Raw genomic sequence first — 22148 nt, 5'->3', positions numbered from 1 at the left:
GCATTGTTATGATACTGTACATGATGTTCTCCGCCCCATAACGTTTCCACCGTTCTTGGTTTTTGGGGTGTGACACGTCGTGAGTTTCTAATGCTCGCGTCGTGGGGCTTGATCGTCACTGCATGCGTCACTCGTCCACTTGGGTCTACCAGCTCCGGAAGGGTCAAATCTCTGAGCTCACGTCGTGAACACAGTGTTCACGTCGTGAACTCTGACACAATACCGAGTTTCGTGCCCCGAACTTCATAAATTCATATCTTTCGCATACGAGCTCCGTTTTCGATGTTCTTTATATGCACACGTAGGTGAGATTATGCTCTACAACTTTCGTTTAGACTCCATTGGCTAATTTTGAATTTATTTTTAATATATTATTAATATCTTATTTTTAGTAGACCGGGACAGGAAAACTCCGTTAGAAACTTATAACTTCTTCATCCAACGTCCGTATTCGTCTGTCTTTTCGTCGTTGCACTACTATTGATGAGATATTCAATTCTCATTTAGAAAAATTTTGGCTAAATATCGCTCGATCTCATATTGGAACTTCGGGTTGTCTATTGCTAAGCCGAAACTTCGGAAAATCATAACTTCCTCATAAGAAGTCAGATTTGGACGTTCTTTTTATGTACGCTTTCGGTTTAACGTATTCTACGACTTTCGTTTAGATTACTAAGGCTAGATATCGCTTTATCTTAAATTTGTATTTTAAGTCATTTAGTGTTGTGCCGGTTCTGTCGAGAAACTCTAACAGGTTATAACTTCTTCATTATAACTCGGATTTCGGTATTCTTTATATATTCAGAAACCTCGTCACGACCACTATCACATCCTTCATAGATATCACGATTATCTAACATTTCATTTTGACGCTTATTTTTATCCTTAATTCATTTAAGTCACACAATTAAGCACAAAACACATAATATTCAAATAATACATCTTTATTATTTCAAGACGGTTAGAAAGGTTAACCTAAAGTATTACATCGCTATTAATGACAAGCCCAGAAACACGGACGTTACATTTCTTGAATCTATCGTAAGCAATAAACAAATCCTAATGTTCTTTGTCATTCCCATGTTGGAGGTATGGGAATAGTTTAATTGAATGAGGCTTATTTGACAAGGGTTTTAATGAGATTCTATCCTTGGCTAGGGAATAAGGATGTGCATCGAAACCGGGTACCTGCTTTTGGAACCAGAACCGCCTCAGAATGGCCAGTTCTAAAATGGGAACCGCCTTAAGTGGTTCTGGTTCCAGTTCCTAAAGTTATGGAACCGTCTTAAGCAGTTCCGGTTCCAGTTCTCATTTTTTCGGAACCGCTACCCGCTGGGTACTTGTCGGAACCGGTTATATATATATATGTGTGTGTGTGTGTGTGTTACTTAGACCAATTTAGAATATTGGTCCGATTTCGTCCGTCTTTGGTCCGAATTGATTCAATTTAGATCGAACAAAATTACGATTATATCGACAAAAGTTAACAAAATTAATGTAACCGGGTTATCTGCTCCCAGAATCGGAACTAGTTCTAAAAATTTAAGAACTGCCTAGAGCGGTTCCGGTTCTGATTCTAACTTTCTAGAAATCGCGGGTTTTGGTTCCGATTCTCGCCAAATGAGGCAAGTACCCGCCTATACTCATCAGTACTAAGGAGACAAGGGCTACGAGAACCGGTTAATTGATTATAGTAATAACAAATTGAAAAGACGGTGATTTAAATGAAAAATTAAAGATATGATGTCAAAATCACAAATAAAAAGTAAGGACTTTTATATGGTTTATCTAACTAAATTTTATCTTTAGAGTAAAAAACAAGAAGTTAAAAATCAAAATTTTCTAAAATTAAGGGGTTTGCACCCGTAGCAGATTATAAACCGACCAAAAACCCAAACTCGAAGCGGATATAAATTATATACGATCCGTCATATCTCCCCGTCATCCTTCAGTAACCACACCGGCGACATCGTCACCCTCATTGATTCCCCGATGACAGCTGAAGTGGCCAACGGCGCTGTGGCGACCCTGTCCTCTTACCCTAAGGGCGACGTTAACAACAATACGAATACGAATCAGGCGTCGAAGAAATCACGAGAAACTGACCGCCGTCGGAGGCGGCGTAAACAGAAAAAAAACAAGTCCGTTGGAGGTGAAGAAACCAACAACGATGCTTCCGCTAAGGACGATGGTGCCCTTACCGGCGATGATAACGCAAAAGAGAACTCCGATCCTCAGAAGGTATTACCTCATTACATTTTCGTCTTAGGGTTTCGTAAATTGTAAATTTGTTTTGTTTTCTTATGCTTGGATGTTTGAACGTGCCACGAATTAGGGTTTTGAGTTCATCGTTGCGATAGATTAACTATTGCATCCTTTCAGTTAACTCAATAGCTTGATTGGTTTCACTTTTTAGATGACTGTACATATTACTAATGTGCACTAAATGTCTGTGACTGAGAAGTTGTAATCTTGAATCTGGCTATTACTTTTTTCCAAGTTTTATTCTACAAATTAGTCGAGAATCAACCTCAAATGCTATACTTGGTTTGGATTTGGTTTGGGTTCTATTCATTTTGTAACATAGTACTATAATGTACATAACCAATTACATATGCTGCTATCTATGCACGGGCAAAAGTGCTACTAGATTTCATAATATTATGCCCATTGTCAAACAACTTGCAGTTCTCCAATAAGAGTCGGATCTATCATTTAGTTCTTGTTGGAGAGTTGACTCTTGATGTAGAATTGTAAATTTTTTGACAATGGACATAATCTTATAAAATCTAGTACATCTTTCTGGGCTTGTTCACTTCTAATCAATGTGTTAGTTTGTGTTTGTTTGGATGGATTGACAAGTAATGGGACAAAAAAGTTATATAAGTCTTCATAATTGTTTCAAAGATAATGATTAGTCAATCTAATAATAACAATAATAATGTTTTTGTTCAAAGAAACTTGTCAATAATTACAAGAATTGTCTGCTTTCATACAAGGTTTTGGAGCAAGTTGAGATTGAGTATGTCCCAGAAAAAGCAGAACTAGATGGCTATTTCGATGATGAATTCAGGAAGATCTTTGAGAAATTCACTTTCAAAGAAACTGCTGCCTCTGAGGTAGAAGCAATCTCTATCTTTCACTTACATTTCAAATCCTTAATGCCTTAATTGCTCATGTTATTCTGATGTCATTCCTTGTTTCTTTATATAACTCATTCAGGAAAACGATAAGAATGAAGAGACTGCTGCAAATGCAGCATCAAACAAGAAAGCTAGTTCAGATTCAGAGGAAGAAGAACAAGATGTCCAACAGAAGGACAAAAGTGGCGTCTCTAATAAAAAGAAAAAGGTTGAACATTGTGCTTTCTTTATTGTTTTTGGCTGGATTTTTGTTGTTATTTGTTAACTTGGTGGTAATTTATTACATTCTTAACCAGCTTCAAAGAAGGATGAAGATTGCTGAACTGAAGCAGATAAGCACAAGACCAGATGTAGTTGAGGTGGGGATCGAGTTTTCTCTAATGCATTAGTATGATTAAATGCAAGAAACATCATCCTACTTTCATTGATTTTCTTATTATAGCCTCCTACTTTCATTTCTTCATATTAAAACATTCTAGATTACAAATTCTACCCAATTATAGCAATCTTATCGAAATAAAAAGCAATTTTCACTGCTGTAATGGGATAATTTTCAAGGTGTAATGCCCTAATAGAAAGAAATGAAAGTAGGATGCTGTATGACTTGAATATTTAAAGGGTGTTTGGGATTTCATCTCAAAACAACTTATTGGCTTTTTGAGAAGTCAATAACTCAAAGAAAGTGTTTGGCAAAAAGAAAAGGACTTTTAAAACAACTTCTCATTAACCCTTCAAAAAGGAGATTTTAAGAAGCTAGAATTTGTAATTTTTCTAAACTCCTTATGACTTTTTAAGTTGTAAAAGTCAATATTACCTTAAAATACCCTTAAGCCAAGACAAACACTTTTTAAAAAAAAACAACTTATTGTCTCATTGACTTTTTCCTACCACAAAAACTAATCCGAACACTTTTTTAAAAACTCCTTTTCCTACCACATAAGTCAATAAATCATTTTGAGGATCAAAATGAAATCCCAAACACACTCTTTTACATTTATCCACTCATATCATCTTCTGCTCTGTGCTGACATCATCATATGATACCTTGTTACGAGTTTCAGGTGTGGGATGCCACATCAGCTGACCCTAAATTACTGGTTTTCCTCAAGTCATATCGCAACACAGTTCCTGTTCCAAGACATTGGTGTCAGAAGAGGAAGTTCTTACAGGTGTGTAATTACCATAATACCCTCCAAGAAATTATTACTATTGTCAGCATAAGTTGCATTGATAGATGTATTTAAAGTTTAAAAATTAAAAGTAGGTTCTTATAAGAGAAAATACTTTAAAAATGAGGGTTAAGAGAGATGGGTGATGAGGTTTTGTCTTATATTGTATATATGTGGTTGTTGCAGGGTAAAAACGGATGTGAGAATGATGGAGGCTGGACATGTATGTGTTTTACAAAGGGAACCATTTCATGGTTTCTCTTTTAAGCACTTACTATATATATATATATATATATATATATATATATATATATATATATATATAGTGATGAATAAATAATTAGTGATGAATATGATTATAAATGTTGTAATTTATGGTTTAATGATATTTTTAGTGGATCTCATCATGTTTTGAATCGTGTGGCAGGGGAAAAGAGGTATTGAGAAACAGCCTTTTCAACTTCCTGACTTCATTGCAGCCACTGGGATTGAGAAAATTAGACAAGTAAGATTTATTTATTAATTTTTAATTTTTTTTTTTTACTCTAGTAACATCTTTTCTTCCACTGGTTTGTGGATTTTGATGGAATTCAATGGAATTGGAATTTGGGATTCCACTCCATTGCGTGTTGACAGAATCCTTTGAATTTTTTGTTTGATTGATTTTACCCTTTGTGGGAATGGCGGAAGGAATTCAGTTCCGTTCTTTCTTTTTAGTAAATTACGGAAATACAATATATAAAAACAAAACTCAGTTACATATATACTTGCAAAAAGAACAATTCCATCTTGGTTTTATTAGATTTTAATATTATTTTTTAAACATAACTAGAACATGTGTTCTTTATCATAAACCTTATTTGAATTTTAATGATCTTATTCTTCGTTTTGTTTAATTTTTAATTTTATAAAAGCTCATTTATTCTAATAAATCTCTAGATTAGAGCCAAAACTATACTTTGTGTTTTTTATTCATTTATTTTTTAATTTTTCTCAACTGCTTTCTTGAATCTTTTGACAGGCGTACATTGAAAAGGAAGACAATAAGAAGCTTAAACAGAAGCAACGTGAGCGAATGCAACCCAAAATGGGAAAAATGGACATTGATTATCAGGTTTTTTTATATTTTTATTTTTATTATATATACTAAAAATTATAATTTCCTCAATGATTCCTTTATTTTAACCAGTATATGATCATTTATGTTACAGGTACTTCACGATGCTTTCTTCAAATACCAAACTAAACCAAAGCTGACATCACATGGCGACCTTTATCATGAAGGAAAAGAGTTTGAGGTAATATAATTAATAAATATAAAATAATGTTTTTATCCAAATGATTTTCTCACATGTGTAATTAATTATACAGGTAAAACTTAGAGAGATGAAACCAGGAACCTTATCACATGAACTTAAAGAAGCCTTAGGCATGCCAGAAGGTGCTCCTCCTCCATGGCTTATTAACATGCAGGTAAATAAATTATAAATAAACTTTTTTTTTTTTAATTATTATTTGATGAATCATTTAATTTGTAATATGCAGAGATATGGCCCTCCACCTTCTTATCCACATTTAAAAATTCCTGGTTTGAATGCTCCTATTCCACCTGGAGCCAGCTTTGGTTATCATCCTGGAGGCTGGGGTAAGCCACCTGTTGATGAGGTAGGTTATTTTATTTTATTTATTTATTTATTTATTTTTTCATTTTTTAGCTTCTTTTTTTATATAAAACTTTTTTTTTTTTTTTTTTTTGATTTAAGTTTGGGCGCCCTGTTTATGGTGATGTTTTTGGACAACAAGAAGAATTGCCCAACTATGAGGTACTCCTACTCACATCATTATTATTATGCTCCTCATGCCACATCAGCAATTTATAAACCTATCTACACTACTCATAAACTATGAATGGGTCCCACTCTCACTCTCACTCCCAACTAACCTGTATATTTTTATATTAAATCATAAACATAAGACAAGTATCTACAAAGGAAGCAATTATTTACCTATGTTTATAATGAAAAATCTGAAAATAATAAATTTTTTTTCTTTCTAGAATCTTAATTAAAATGTATGCAGAAACGTCCCATTATTTTGGGAATTTTTTTGATAAAATCCTAAATCTGTTCTTTTTGAACATAAAAGTCCCGATTTTTTAATATTTTGCACGAAAAAGTCCTTATTTTTATTTTTACAGGAAATGACAGATTATCGCGTAAAATTAAATAATCGGGACTTTTCTGTTAAAAAAACACATTTAGGATTTTATCAAAAAAATTCCCAAAATAATGGGACTTTTCTGCATAAAACCCTAAAATGAAAAGAAAAACTTGAAAATAATATTCGGTTAACATTTTTGTTTTCTGTGTATGATTAAATCTATTTCACAAAAACATTTCTTATAAAATTAATATCAATAATAATAAGTTGAATATAGGAAAAAAGGTGTAATCTATTCTATATGTTTTATATTTTGTAATAAATGAAGTTAATATAAAATTATTACAGGAAGAGCCAGTGGATAAGACAAAACATTGGGGTGATTTAGAGGAAGAAGAGGAGGAAGAGGAAGAAGAGGAAGTGGAAGAGCAATATGAGGAAGAGGATTTGGAAGATGGCATTCAGTCAGTTGATAGCCTATCAAGGTCTTATTTTCTATTCCTTATTATTATTATCATTATTATTATTATTATAATAATAATAAAATGTATTTAAAAAACCGATATTTCTCCTCAGCACCCCAACTGGTGTTGAAACTCCAGATGTTATTGACCTCCGAAAACAGCAAAGGAAAGAACCCGAGAAACCTCTGTATCAGGTATAGCTTTTTCTTTTCATGCTTACAAATGTTTTTACACATATATTTTTAATACAAATGTTTTTATATATGTTTAAATAATATATATATATATATATATATATATATATATATATATATATATATATATATATATATCCAGTGGTTTTACTTTTATGATTTATGTTGTTTGATTTGGTAAAGGTGCTGGAGGAAAAAGAAGAGAAGATAGCCCCAGGAACTTTGCTTGGAACTACACATACGTATGCAATCTACTTCTTTCCCCCCCCCCCCCCCCCCCCTTTTTTTTTTACTTCATTAATCAATATAATGCATTTATATGTTCAAAGGTAATTTTTGGAATAAGATCTTTTTGATTTTGGTTTGCAGGTATGTTATAGGAGGTGCACCTCAAGATAAGCCATCTGGTAAAAGGGTATGTGTACTTTAATTTCTACTTTTATATTTTTGTGGTGCTCATGATTTTTTTTTACTAATTAAAAATCATTCTTTTTTAAAACAGGTTGATTTGCTTAGAGGTCAGAAAACAGATAGGGTTGATGTGTCTTTACAGCCCGAAGAGTTGGAGCTCATGGATAATGTTTTGCCTGCCAAGTAAGTGTTGTTGAACATTCATCCCCTCATCTTTTTTTAAAAAAAAAAAAAAATCAATTGAGGAGGGTATTTACGTCATTTTTACAAAACGATAGATAAATCGAAAATCATTATGTAAAAATACTTTTCTTGTGGTTGACAGATATGAGGAAGCTCGAGAGGAAGAGAAGCTTCGTAGTCAAAAGGAGGACTTCAGTGACATGGTTGCAGAGGTGCGTAACCATATATATATATATATATATACACTCATTTTAATTTTATTATTTAACAATAAAATAAAATCATGTATGGGTAAAATAGTCATTTCAAGGATTGAGTACCAAATCCGTAGTTTTTGGATAACTAAATGGGCAATCTATGTAGTTTTTACTCTTTTTGTGTCTAACCATATTAGTCATTTTAGCGAAATTATCAAGAGCAATTTAAAAAAAAAATCAGGTAAGGGTAATATTGTCATTTTCGGTTGGCCAGGGTTTTGAAGGGTTATAATACTTGGGGACCAAATTTGTAAATGTTAGATAACCACATGGACAACTTATGTAGTTTTTACTTCTTTTTTATGCTTTCATGTATATTATTGAAATTATAAATAACAAAAAAATAAAAAAGAAATCATGTAAAGGCAATTTAACTCTTTAAGATATTCATGCCTACGATGATATATATATATATATATATATATATATATATATATATATATATATATATATATATATATATATATATATTTTTTTTTTTCATCTTTTTTGTTCTATATATAAATTGTAGAATGAAAAGAAGAGGAAGCGAAAGATGCAAGAAAAGGACAGCAAATCGAAGAAAAAAGATTTCAAATTCTAGTTCTACTTTCTCCCTACAGGGGTCTTTCTGTCTTTTTACTTGGGGCATAATGTATGAGATTTCGTGGGTGAGAAGATATGATGAATGTTGTACACTCGTAGGTTAATTGTTGTTTGATAATGATTACTTTTAACGAGGTTGGATCTCATCCTTGTTTTTATTTTTTTATTCTGAATCCTTGTTTTTAACGAGGCAGGCTGTGTTTTTGTTGCATTTAGTTTGACTGGATTGAATTTAACTTGAATGATGAATCAACAAACAAACGAGGAAAAAGGGTTTTAGTTAGTTTTAAGGTTTTAACAAAACATATGTAAAAGCCTTAAAGAATAAGAAGAATAACATTAATACAAAAGAATGATCCGAAGAATGCAGAGCAAGAAAACTCTCCACAAAGGTTTGATTGTCAAGAGAAGATTGAGAGCCAAGAGTTTAAGAGTTGCTTTGAAAAGACTTTTTATTAATAATGAAACTAACTATCGACCTTTACAATTGAAGGATTGAATATATAGGTTCTAACTTCTCATAGGTAAGGATAGAAAAAAAAGGACGAGTTCAAAACACCTAAAGATAAACTTGGAGTAACAATAAAACTAATAACCAATTAGATAAGAAAAAACTGGAAACGTTTTTGACAAGAAAATACATTGCATCATGTTTCCTTGGGTAAGAGAAGCTCCGCCTTTGAATTTGGAGTAGTCTCTTTCCGGTGTTTATGAACTGCACTTCATAAGATAGGGACGATTGTTGAAGATGAGTCAATGCTCGAATGAATATTTTGAAATGTAAAGACGAAATCGATGGTAGTTCCATGTATACGGGTCTGATCTAGCAAAGTGGAAAGCTCTAATGGCCCACGAGGGATGAGCATGTATAGCACCTGAAACAAACACATTGCTAAACTTTGGTTAGTAGCATGATTGTGAACAAACTCAACTGCTAGTTTCATTTCCCATGTGTTGATGTTATCTCTAATGAGACTGCTTAATATATTATCCAAAGCTTTGTTAGTAACCTTGAGTCTGATGTGGATGATATGTCGTGCTCATATCGAGATTAGCGTGCAACAATTTCCACACCAATCGCCAAATATGGCTTAGGAAATGCATATGTATATCTGTTAGACACAATGGAAGTAGCTCTGAAGACAACAAAATTCCTTGAAGAATAACTAAGCCACTGTAACTACATTTGTTGTCTGCTTACAAGGAATAAAGTGAGACATTTTCGAGAAATGATCGACCACTACAAATATCGAATCAAAGCCTATTTGTGTTATTGGCAAGCCCAAAAGAAAATCCATACTCACATTTGTCCAAAGTTGGTAAGTTTTTAGACTTGTTGCAACACCACAATCATTCTTAGGCACATGCTAGTCAATCCTTGAAAAATATAGCTGATCAGAGTATATCCTCCCATATTTGACTATATGTCTCTAAGCCTAATTGTGTTGTTCAACAATCGTAATACTTTTGTTCTGTCATAGTGACACTGATTTTAGTATGAATGCAAGTATGTATACTTAGTTAAATATTTTACTATTTAAAAGTATAAACTCTTGGTCAGAGTATTTTAATCCCGTTGTGTTTATAGTTTGTATATCTTTTATGGGTTGATATACACAATTCAAACAATGCTTTGATACCAATCTGTCACACCCCAAAACCGGAACATCGAAAACGTTCTCGGGTGGAGGACGTCATGTACAGTATCACAACAAAGCATAGTAGTAAACAAGCAACAACATCATCCATTGCATTAATAATATAATTGTATACAAGGGTGTTCTGTGAAGTTTTATAAGACACCATAATATGAATCAAAATAAAAGACGTGTCTTGAACACGTTCCGTCTTCTCAAAAATCTGGTCGACTGCACCTATATATGATGATCTGAGAATACAAGTTATTTTGAAAGAGTTTATCAGCATAAAAGCTGGTGAGTTCATAAGCATTTTAGTGTCGTTGTTTGGATGAAAATGTTTGTAAGTGTTTGATGTATAAGTTTGTAAATGTTTGTAAATGTACAATGTAAATGTTTGTATAAGTAATTGTATCTCCTAGAAAATCATATATTTTCTACTAAAAGTAGCCTTCTACCAAGGCATCAAAGTTCTGCATGTTTGTTTGTCGTAAAAGTGTGTAATTTTCCCAAGTGTGACTATTATTAACAAAATATAGTTTATACATTATCGTTTATGTGAAAAGATCACAAAGTAAATGCAATGGGAAAATGATTTAGTATTATAGTTTGCATGTAAAAACTACCTTAAACCACTTATCTTAAAGTCAATGAATTATCAGATAAGGTGAGATTTGTAACCATACTGATTGACGGCTGTAAAACACGACGGTGAAAGACGCCGAAATAAAAGTGACATTTGTCACCCCTTGGCTTGGTCGGCCGGTGACCGTAGCTAACAGTCGGGGTGCGAGATAGTCTGTCCCGTATAGATCTATACACACAATGCCCACTCTCCCTCCAAGAGACTCTGGTTACTAACATGACAACGGTGGAATCCGTGTCATGTGGGGGTGAATCTCATATTCTAAAGATTATACTGGTATATGTTCCTTCTGTTTATTTGCAAATGTATATGTAATGTTTCTCGTAATAGTAAGTTCTCTTAGTTTCTCATCATAGTATAGTTATATAGTTTCTCATAATAGTATGTTCTCTTAGTTTCTCATCATAGTATATTTGTATCGTTTCTCATAATAGTATGTATTGACTCATGAATGAACTGACTCTTTGTATGCTTCGTTGAACTAGAAGTAATGAATAGTCTCATCCTAAACTACGCATAATATAGTTTACTAGAAGAATTGTTTGTATGATCGAATGTACTGAACTGAGATAAAAGCTTTTATGTCTTATACATATATACATAATATATAACTAAGGATCAAACGACACTCGGACAAACAACCGGGTACTCTAAGTCCACAACCAAACAAGGAACAAGAAATAAAGTGAGTTATCAGTCTTAAGTCCTTCAAACCTTACTTATATAACTATATACGTATTAGACATGATATTGACAATATATAAACAAGTTTAAAAAAAAGAAGTTGTTTTTTTAAAACCTTTTGATGAATTTAAAAACAAATATTGATGAGTTGATGTCACTTTATAAAACGATTTAAAAGTAGTTTTACATATAGAAACAACTTTGGTAAACAGTTTAAAGTAGTTTGTTTGATAAAACAGCTGAAAGTATAATAAATCTATTAGTTTGATAGTTATTAATCACATATGATTGATATAATAGCCATAATGTTTCAACTTGTATTCCCCCCATAAAATCATTTAAAATAATTTAAAAGGTACATTAAGGGGTATGAACTCACCTGTAGTGAGTGGTTTGGATGGAAGTGTTGGACAAATAGAAATTTTGGGTTGTCACACCTTAACCTTTGCTCAAATCTATTGACAAACCTTTATGCAAAACCACATAATCCAAAGAGAGATTGTTATCTTTAGAAAATTCATATATTTATGTTGTGCTACAAAAAATTCTCACGTCAAAGAATTTGTAAGATCTAAAGGAGATGATATGTGATGTTTGCAAAAGCGGAATTAAAAACCAAATTATTGTCGGAATACACCACTACGAATTTAACTACAAAAGGTCTCAATGCCTGCTTTATCACCTGCATAAATGTACTCGACGTACTGGATAACCCAAAGGGCATAATGATCCATTCAAATAGCCCCTCACATGCTTAAATTTTGTTTTCCAATCATCCTTGGATTTGGTTAAGATTTGATGATTACCAATCTTGAGGTATAATTCAGAAAATATTTACGCTTTCACAATATATTTGAGCATAATATCGAATGCGGTATCGGAAAGAGATAGCGGATGATGATCTTGATTTCCCGATTATCCACACACATCCTCCACGAGCCATCTTTTTTGGTAATGATGGATCACATCCATTGGGGAAATATCCCACTGAATTTTTTCTTTTTAATGATTGCCAATTGTAAAGGAAACCAAGGTTATGTATGAAATAGGAATCTCTATCACTTATTTTAACCAAGTTATTTTTTAAGGAGTTGGATTATCTTCATGTTTGAGTCCTAATTCTTCGTTGCTCCCTACAAAATTACATTGTGGCAGCTCCCTAAGTCAATCACAAAGCTACACATTTTACCATTAGTTATACAAGTTAACTAGAAAATGTTAGTTCACAACCAAGGTTCCTTTATATATACAGGAACTAAACACACATGTTGAACTAATAACAACAAACCTCTATCATCGCCGATAAATTCCATAGGGCGTTCGTTATTACCTTCCTTTGCATCATCGTCATATACCATAGTAGCTTCCTATTATATAGAATCAACAAGGAGTTCGCATCGAGCATGATTAGGAAATGCAGATTGGCGATGACCTGATTCACTACAAGTGAAATAATGCAAGGAGTTTGGTTGAGAGGAACGATCTAAGCCTTGATTTTATGGTGTTGTTTGGATGAGATGGTGGTGACTTTTTTCTCTAGATGATGTGTCTATCCCTTCTTTATTTCTAGGATTTTGTATATCCCTTGTGAATCCTGCATTATGAGTCCATGAACCCCAACTCATTGTAGTTAGTTTAAACTGGTTCGAAAATGCAATTGCTCATCGATGAGCCTCTAACACAGTAGTTGAATCAAACTAAGATAAATATGCTTGAATTTAAGGAAGCAAACTTCCAAGAAAGTGTGATACGAGTTGGATATCACTATAATTAATCTCATTATGTGCAAACAAGAGGAAAATTCATTTTCGTACTCATTAACTGATTGTGATCCATGTCTCAAGTTCTATAACCTAATATACATCATACAATAGTAGACCATGTTGCAAAAGTTTTCTTTCAATGTTTCAACAATTTGTCCTAAGATTGGAACTTGTTCCTTTTGGTGTGAGCATGAGTCCCATTATGTCACACCCCCAAATCGAGATGGCGGAAACGTTTGGGGGCGGAGGACGTCATGTACAATATCACCACAAATGAATAATAGTAATCAAAGCTACAAAAACCATTGTATTGAATATATATTTTTTACATTGTATTCGAAACATAACTTGAATGACTCCAAATGTACATAATAAAAACTAAGACTAGAAGCTGTTATGCTCCGTCTTCTTGAAAACCTGTATGTGTACCTGTCTATTGGTTTCCTAAGAATACAAGTAATTTTGAATGTGTATGAACATTTAAGTTGCTGAGTTCATAAGCATTTTGTTTTAGAAAAATAAGTTCTTTGTTTCTTAAAAATGTTTGTATGTTCCTCCAGAAAATCCTATATTTTCTTAGTAAAATGGAATGTTGTCTTAGTCCCTTCGGACCAAAAGTATAAATGTCTTTGTATCCTTAAGTAGTAATATTACATAGATTTTAATCTATATAAAAACCATTTGGAAGTATGATTTCTGAAATGAAAGTTGTTATGTACTTGAAAACAGTGCAATGTAGTTTTATTAGGGATGAGCATATGGACCGGGAACCGGCCGGAACCGGTACCGGAACCGGAACCGGCACCGGAACCGGAACCCGATGGAACCGGTCGGGCCGGGACCGAGACATTATTTTTGTGGATTTTTGGAACCGGGAACCGGTAGGAACCGGAACCGATATAACCGGAACCGGCAAAAACTGGTAGAACCGGCAAAAACCGGAACCGTATGATGCTATTTTTCAAGGACCGGTTCCAACATTTGAAGACACGACAAGAACCGGTAGGAACCGGGAACCGGTGGAACCGGAACCGGTAGAACCGCCGGGCCGGTTCGGTTCTTAATTTTGGCCGAAGCCGGTTCCCGGTTCCGGTTCGGTTCGGTTCTTTTGCTCATGCCTAAGTTTTATGATGGTATCACCCTTATAATGCATGCTCCCGGGTAAAAGTTACTCCAGATATGTAAATTTTTGTGTCATAGAATAGTGTACTCCTAGAGAGACTTATGACTTCCTTCTATAATCCCCCAATGTATATAAGTTATATAAAAATCAAGATCGAATAAACCGTCGAATATAATGGGTCTGCCCTAAGCTCACAACCACAAGGAACATGATCTAAGGTGGACCCAGCCATTTCCAAGTCGTTCGTGTCAAATTTCATATAACTTTGCCGTATACACGTAGCAATTTTGGACGAAATCTAACAATTCTAGACGAAACGTAGTCTTAACTACCCTAAGACCGATATGTGTGAATGTTTATTTCTTGGAAATAGTATACTGCAGTAGTACATAATTAGAACTTCTTTCTTTGTAAATGTAATGTATGTTCAAGAAAAATCCAATATTTTCCTTATAGAATGAGTGGTAGCCTTAGAGCTCAAAGACCAAATTATACAAGTATCTTCCATACTTATGATAGTAAGTGCAGTTTTAAATAAATAAAACCGTTATGAATGTAGGAATTCCCGAACTATATGTGTCGTTGTTTCCCTATGTGAGTTATTATAACTGTGCAATTGATATAGTAAGCATGTTATGACATTCTTCAGGCGTCAAAATGTTTTGACATTTGTCACCCCAGACCTGCCGGTCTAGCTATTGTAAGCAACATAGGGTGTGGGATTTCCAGTCCTAATATAGATCTATACACAAGTATCACGCTCTCCCTACAAGAGATTATGGTTATAATACAAGACTTTAACTAGTACTATAAGAGTACAATGAAGTAGTGTCTCACAAATTTAATCCAACGAGTTTACGTGTAGTGTGAATGAAAACCCTTTTTGAAATGTAAGAATTCCCGTAAACTATATGTGTCGTTGTTTCCCTATGTGAGTTATTATAACCATGCAATTAACATAGTAAGCCTTTTGCGATGTTCTTCAGGCGTCAGAATGTTTTGACATTTGTCACCCCGGAACTGCCGATCTAGCTATTGTAAGCAACTTAGAGTGTGAGATTGTCAGTCCCAATATAGATCTATACACAAGTTTCACGGTCTCCCTACTAGAGATTATGGTTATAATATAGGACTTTAACCAGTACTCTAAGAATACAATGAAGTAGTGTCTCACAAATTTGATCCAACGAGTTTACGTGTAGTGTAAATGAAACTTTCCTTAGTATGATCGTAGTGTTAATGTACCACAAAAAACTATACCTATTATAGTTTATCATATGTATAACATCCTTAGTATGTTTGCAGTGTTAATGTACTATAAACTATACCTATTACAGTTTATCATATTTGTTTGTAATGATGAAGGATCCTTATGAGAATGCCTATTTCTGTTTCATAGAAGTAATCTAACATGAAATATAATCAACACTTTAGCTATTTATTGTTATACAATCTGTGCTCAATAGGTTACAAAGTGTTAATGAACTTATAAACTATTTTACTAGTTTTAACTTTTCTGTCATTGTTTTTAAAAAATTCATAGAAAAATCACTATAAGTCGAAAACTGAATCTGTAAACTCTGGGAGTTCAGAAAATGCATCTAGTTTGTTCATAATTTTTATTATGGTTTTTAGTGGTCTCTAACTAGTGTGAAAGTGTCCATAATAACAGACTAGTCTGAAATCATTTATGAAATGATAGGCAGTTTTGTAAAAATTGCCATAAATTGTAGCAAAATTGTATGAACGTGTGCAAGTAGTCATTAGAAAGGTATAAACCTGAACTATTTGTACATTGAACAGTTTTAAAATTTTTTTAAGTTTAATATGGTCAAAACAGTTCGTGAATAGACCATAACGTTTCTGTTGAAAGCTGTTGATTTAGTTTAGAATATGTTTTGGGTGTTGTAACTTGTATTCCCCTCCCCCCTAAAACTTAAAGAAAACATGAAAATGTAGAGGCATGAACTCACCTTGAGTGATTCCTTGAGGTGGTAAGTTGAAGAAGGGGAGTTTCAAGTCAAGACACTGGAAAGATGCTTGAAGATTTGAAGATCCTAAGAACAAATATGCGAATATTTGTGTGAATGATTCATGATTTGTGTGTAGAAATGTAGAATATTTAGGATTTGAATGAAGGAACTTACCTAGAATGGAGGAAATCTCCTGAATACTTTTTTTTTCAAGATGATAATTACTGAGAAATAGGTAGAGAGAACAGTGTGTTTTTGGTGGAGGCAAATAAGACTTTGAAGGTGAGGAATAAGATCTCTTGGGTGGATTTGGTTAAGGCAATTCTGATGGAGTGTTGGGATGAGTTGAAAAAGGACAACGATTTGACTAGGTAAGGTGTGAATAGTAACATATAGTGGGTGATTACTTTATGGATAAAATAATGAGTCTTAGACGTTATTCATAAAAATGTGTTCTAATTCTTCAAGGTTGGCATAAAATAGTAGTTTAGAGGGTTTTAGTCATGAGAAATACGAGTTTGAGGGTGTTCCCAACGTCAAATACTCCTAAAATTTGCTAAAAGGTCAGAAATGGTAAAAAATCCGGAATAGGGTCCGAGTCAGGAGTGTCAGGAAGTCAGGAGCGTCCGTCCGGAGTCAGGAGTGTCAAGAGTGTCCAGAGTAAGGAGTGTCAGGAGTGTTCGGAGTTAGGAGTGTCATGAGTGTCCGGAGTCAGGAGCGTCCATCTGGAGTCAGGAGTGTCAGGAGTGTCCGGAGTCAGGAGTGTCCAGAAGCCAGGAGCATCCGTCCGGAGTCAGGAGTGTCAGGAGTGTCCGAAGTCAGGAGCGTCCATCCAGAGTCAGGAGTATCAACCGTGTCCAGATTTAGGAGCATCCGTCCAGAGTCAGGAGTTTTAGGAAGTCAGGAGCGTCCATCCGGAGTGTCCAAAAGTCAGGAGCGTCCGTCCAGAGTTAGGAGTATCAGGAGTGTCCGTATGTCAGGAGCGTTCGTCCAGAGTTAGGAGTGTCAGGAGTGTCCGGAGTCAGGAGCGTCCGTCCGGAGTCAGGAGTGTTAGTAGTGTCCGTCCAAAGTCAGGAGTTTCCGGAGTCAGGAGCGTCCGTCCTAAGTCAGGAGTCTCAGGAGTGTCCGGAGGTCTGGAGCGTTCGTCCAGAGTCAGGAGTGTCAAAAGGTCAGGAGCGTCCATCCGGAGTCAGGAGTGTCAGGAGTGTTCGGATCTCAGGAGCGTTCTTCCTGAGTCAGTAGTGTCAGGAGTCATGAGCGTCCGTCCGGTTCTTGAGTAGGTGCCCCGATTCAAGAGGGTTCCGGACCAAGAGGGCCCTTTTGGTTTTTCTCCTTTTGTTTTGAGCTGTTTTCAACAAAAGAAGGGGTTGGGATAGTATAAATGTTTATAAAAAGTTGAGAGAGATCTGAGAGAGATTTGGGAGAGATAGAGAGAGACGTTATTTGTGGCCTTTGTTATTATTTGGCTTCGTAATGCAAAGTTATTACACCCCACTATGCCTCGTTATGAGTGTTTTACACCCCGAAAAGGTACATAATAGTGTTTTATCGAGTCGATACATCACTCACCCTGCTTAGGGTTTATAATTTCTGAACCTATGAAACTTCTGAGTGATTCTTTGTATTAAGATAAAGAGTTGTACACTGGAAAACATAGAGTAAGTCCTATCATACAAGTAATAGTTGAGTTGACCGGTTTGACTTGTTGACTTAGTTTGACTTTGATTTGGCCCGAAAATGATGGTTGTCACACATTGAGCTGTGCTTACTACGTTTCTGCCCTGCTGTACAATCTGGTTGCTACCAATGTCACCTTTCCTATCTACTACCACCTGCTTGAATTCTGGCAGTTCATCCACACTAATGATCCAATCATAAAAGACTATTCCTCATAAACTCCCTCAAATTCAAGAATGCTGAGCTGGAAACCAACCTCAAAATGCTAAACGGTCTATTCATTCATGCGCAGATCTCTTTTGTAAGATTCTATTTCACCATCCTTCCCTGATTCCGACTACTTAATTTGGTTCTATAAAACCACCCCAGCCAGTTCAAGGATCAAATTAGAAATTATTGCCTAAATGTTGCCCTGAATTGCAAGAAGTTTTCAACAAAGCTTTGCCCACTCTTGTGTTGATCGTCTTTGCATTGGTCGTTAGCTTGATGGTTATTTTTGCGTCTTTCCGGCCTGATCAACTAATTCAAATCTTATTAGGGATTTTAGGTTACAAAAGGAATGTACATGTGGAAATTTTCTTAACACTTAAGGGTACATGTAACCTTTAAATGAATCTATGTCTTTTTTCACATCTAATAGCAACATACTTATGAAAACCACAAACTAACCCCTATGAACTGAAATTCATGGTTAAGAAAAACATACATTTTCTAGATTCCAAACAAGCTAATCAAATATTGTTGTCTTCTTGGGAAAACTAACTCCAATAGTATATGAGCCTCTAATGTTTCACACATACAACACAAGAAACCCTAATATTGAGAGGAGAGAGAGGAGATAGAAAGGATTTTTGCATTTTTTCCCTTGGAATAGGTTTGCTAAAAGCCAATGGTTAAGGCCCTATTTATAGCTGCCAGGAAATCCTAGAAACCCTGAATTTGAACTTACACTAATCATATTTTAAGTCATGTAATTATATATTTCCTTGATAGTATCATATTTATAAACTTTTTTATACATTATTTTAATAAATTTGAGTTATATTTTGGTAAAATGCAAAGATATTTGGTACTTATATTGTTCGAATTCTATTTTGCAGCCAACAAGGATATTCTCAAGGAAAAAGGAATGAAATCGAAGAAAACTGGATACTTAGAGGACTAGAGCTGAAATTAGGAGAAGGAAGAAGAAAACGAGGATATTGAAGTTCCTAATTTGTGGACATCTATTTCCCATGGAGTGGTATTCAAGAATCTTCTTGAATCCTTACATGAACTTTGCTCACAACGTGACCATCTCTTGGTCACGACGTGACCACATGTCAACAAAACAATCCGCTACGGACATGGACATATTCCTTGGCACATATGGGATTACTACAATTTGTACACCATGATACTCTTATTGTCACGATGTGAGAGCCAAAAATTTGAAATTATACAAACCGATCATTAATCAGAATCAACAAACTGAGGCCAGAGAGAGCTGAGATAAATTGCAAAAAAAACCTTCTGAAAAGTCCTTGGAAGGTTGGAATTGTTGGATAAGGTGTCTAAGTCCATAACTATATTTGGTATGTACTTGACTTGGCTTGGCATGGTCCATTTGGGTTGCATGGAATCTCAACAATTAGATAGACATAATGAGAATAAGGACACTTATGATTTGTTAATATATTCTGATATATCACTATGAAATCATATTATTTAATTAGTATTGATCAAGAATTAATTTGGAATTAATTTTGTGATCAAAAGAGACTAATTAAATATATGTGGATTGATTATGTAAATCTTTCATTCTTATATAGTGGGCTTATGGTCCATGATTCACTAGATTGGGCTAGGACCCATTGGGTGCTCCATGGAGGTTAAAACCCATGGATCATGGGGGAAATGAAAATCCATGCACATTAAGGTTTACATGGTGTAACCCTACATGTGACACACTATATAAGCAACCTCATACGGAGAAAAATCGGCCACTAAGACAAAAAGAGTGAGGGCTAGATGAATTTGTGCTTAAGTATACTTCTCTCAAGTTATTCCAAGAGTTGTGGTGTTGTGTGAAGCATTTGAGGCATCAAATTTGGGGTGCTCGGCTTACAAGGTCTTTAGGAATCCAAGAAAAAACAAAGGCATGTCATTCTACAATTTTTTATATTACAATTACCCCATGGTGTCACACCCCAAAACCATGAACGGCGGAAACGTTTTGGGCGGAGGACGTCATGTACAATATCACAACAATGAATAGTAGTAAACAAGCAACAACATCATCGATTGCATTAATAATATAATTTTAATACAAGTGTTTTGATATGTCTAATAGACACTAAAGTATAAATCAAAATGAAAGATGAGTCTTGAACGAGCTCCATCTTCTCTAAACCTTGCATCGGTACCTGTCTACTGTTGTCATGAGGATACAAGTTATTTTGAAAGGGAGTATCAGCTTTAAAGCTGGTAAGATCATAAGTATTTTAGTATCTTAATTTGTAAGAATGTATTTGTACGTATATGAAATGTAAGTATTTGTACGTATATGAAATGTAAGTATTTATACGTGTATGAAATGTAAGTATGAAAACGTTTTGAACATCCTAGAAATCCCTATGCTTCCTACTGAAAGTAGCCTTCTACCAAGGCATCTAGTATCTGTGTGTGTCTCTTGTAAGAGTGTGTATTTTCCTAAATTTGACTATCATTAACCAAAAATATAGTTTCTACATTACGGTACATCGTGTGAATGTTCACGAAGTGAATGTAATGGGAAAATGAAATAGTACTATGGTGTAGTATCAAATAACTACAACCGTACTAACTACCTTAAATCTATTGTAATTTCGTAAATACTGTAGAATTTGTAATAAGTGACTACTTTTGTACTATTTTGCCTTATTTTAGGGATAAGGCGTAATGTGATGGCTAGATCCCAGACTAGACGCTCCCCTGTCAAAGAGATTTTAGGACCCACACACGACCCCTGCATGTTTGCAAGCCGCGAACATCCACATTACTATGATCATGTATACCTAATATAACTATCACAATGCGTTGTGATTCATTGGTATAGTTAGATCCTGAAATCGTTCCATGCTATAGCGCCTAGTTATGTCTGTCCTATTATCGTATATGTAAACGCACTCATGTAAGCGTATCTATGTAAACGTACTCATGTAAGCGTATCAATGTAAACGTACTCATGTAAGCGTAATCATGTAAATGTATCTATGTAGAAGTATAGTAATGTACTGTAATGTTCTACATGTGCTAGCTGTAATGTGTGTTCTCTCTGTATCTAGCATGTATAGTAATGTACTGTGTGTACTAGCTATAATGTGTGTTCTCTCTCTATCTAGCAAGTATTGACTCATGAATGAACTGACTCGTGGTATGATTCTGCATTCTAGTAATCGTATTAGTATCTTCCTAAACTACCCATATGGTAGCTTACTAGTAATGTAACTGGTACGTATGAACATGGAAGTATTCCCTTGCTACCCAAGGGTATTGAATTGACTGGAAGAACCTTTATGACTATATATGTACACATGATATATAACTAATATTTAAACGACCTTCGGACGGATACCCGATACCCTACCAGACCACATCCCAATGGGGAAAAGGACATAAAGCGGGTTAGCCTTCCTAAGTCCTTTAAACATTACTGATATAACTATACATATCTAGGCATGCAATTGAAAATATAAAATTATAAAAGAAGTTTTGTAAAGCCTTTGAAAAGTTTTATAACTAGGAAAAGATGACTTGATGTCAGTTGGTAAAAGGATTTGATAATAGTTTGTTTGATGAGAACAATTTAAAGTATAAGGAAAACCTTTGTTTTGAAACACAACTGTAACAGGGTTTGAAAAGAAACATTAAGTATGTAAGACAGGTTAACAAAGAGTTTTAAACGATTAAACATGTTTTGGAAAACCATTTGAAGTAATCTGTTTGGTAAAACAGCTAAAAGAGTAGTAAATCCTTTTGTATGCTACTTATTAATCACATGTGATTGATATAATAACTAGCATGATACATTTAAACCATTGATTAAGGGGTATGAACTC

General features: G+C 34.5%; 1 protein-coding gene across 1 annotated transcript; it reads left to right on the top strand.

Moving 5' to 3' along the window:
* The first annotated feature begins 1905 nt into the window (after positions 1-1905).
* On the top strand, positions 1906-8755 carry LOC145046348 (proline-rich spliceosome-associated (PSP) family protein). Its single transcript, XM_078994632.1, has 18 exons — positions 1906-2241; positions 3000-3119; positions 3223-3351; positions 3440-3502; positions 4205-4312; positions 4740-4817; positions 5334-5426; positions 5524-5610; positions 5684-5785; positions 5858-5977; positions 6076-6135; positions 6821-6957; positions 7049-7130; positions 7314-7372; positions 7500-7545; positions 7633-7724; positions 7867-7936; positions 8493-8755. The coding sequence occupies exons 1-18, from the start codon at positions 1993-1995 to the stop codon at positions 8562-8564; spliced, it is 1767 nt and encodes a 588-aa protein (XP_078850758.1). The 5' UTR covers positions 1906-1992; the 3' UTR covers positions 8565-8755.
* The last annotated feature ends 13393 nt before the right edge of the window (positions 8756-22148 follow it).

This window comes from Lactuca saligna, chromosome 1 (genome assembly GCF_052625555.1).
Source record: "Lactuca saligna cultivar CGN05327 chromosome 1, ASM5262555v1, whole genome shotgun sequence".
Taxonomy (NCBI): domain Eukaryota; kingdom Viridiplantae; phylum Streptophyta; class Magnoliopsida; order Asterales; family Asteraceae; genus Lactuca; species Lactuca saligna.
Note: the sequence above shows the minus strand (reverse complement) of the source record. Positions and strands in the feature narration are given on the sequence as shown.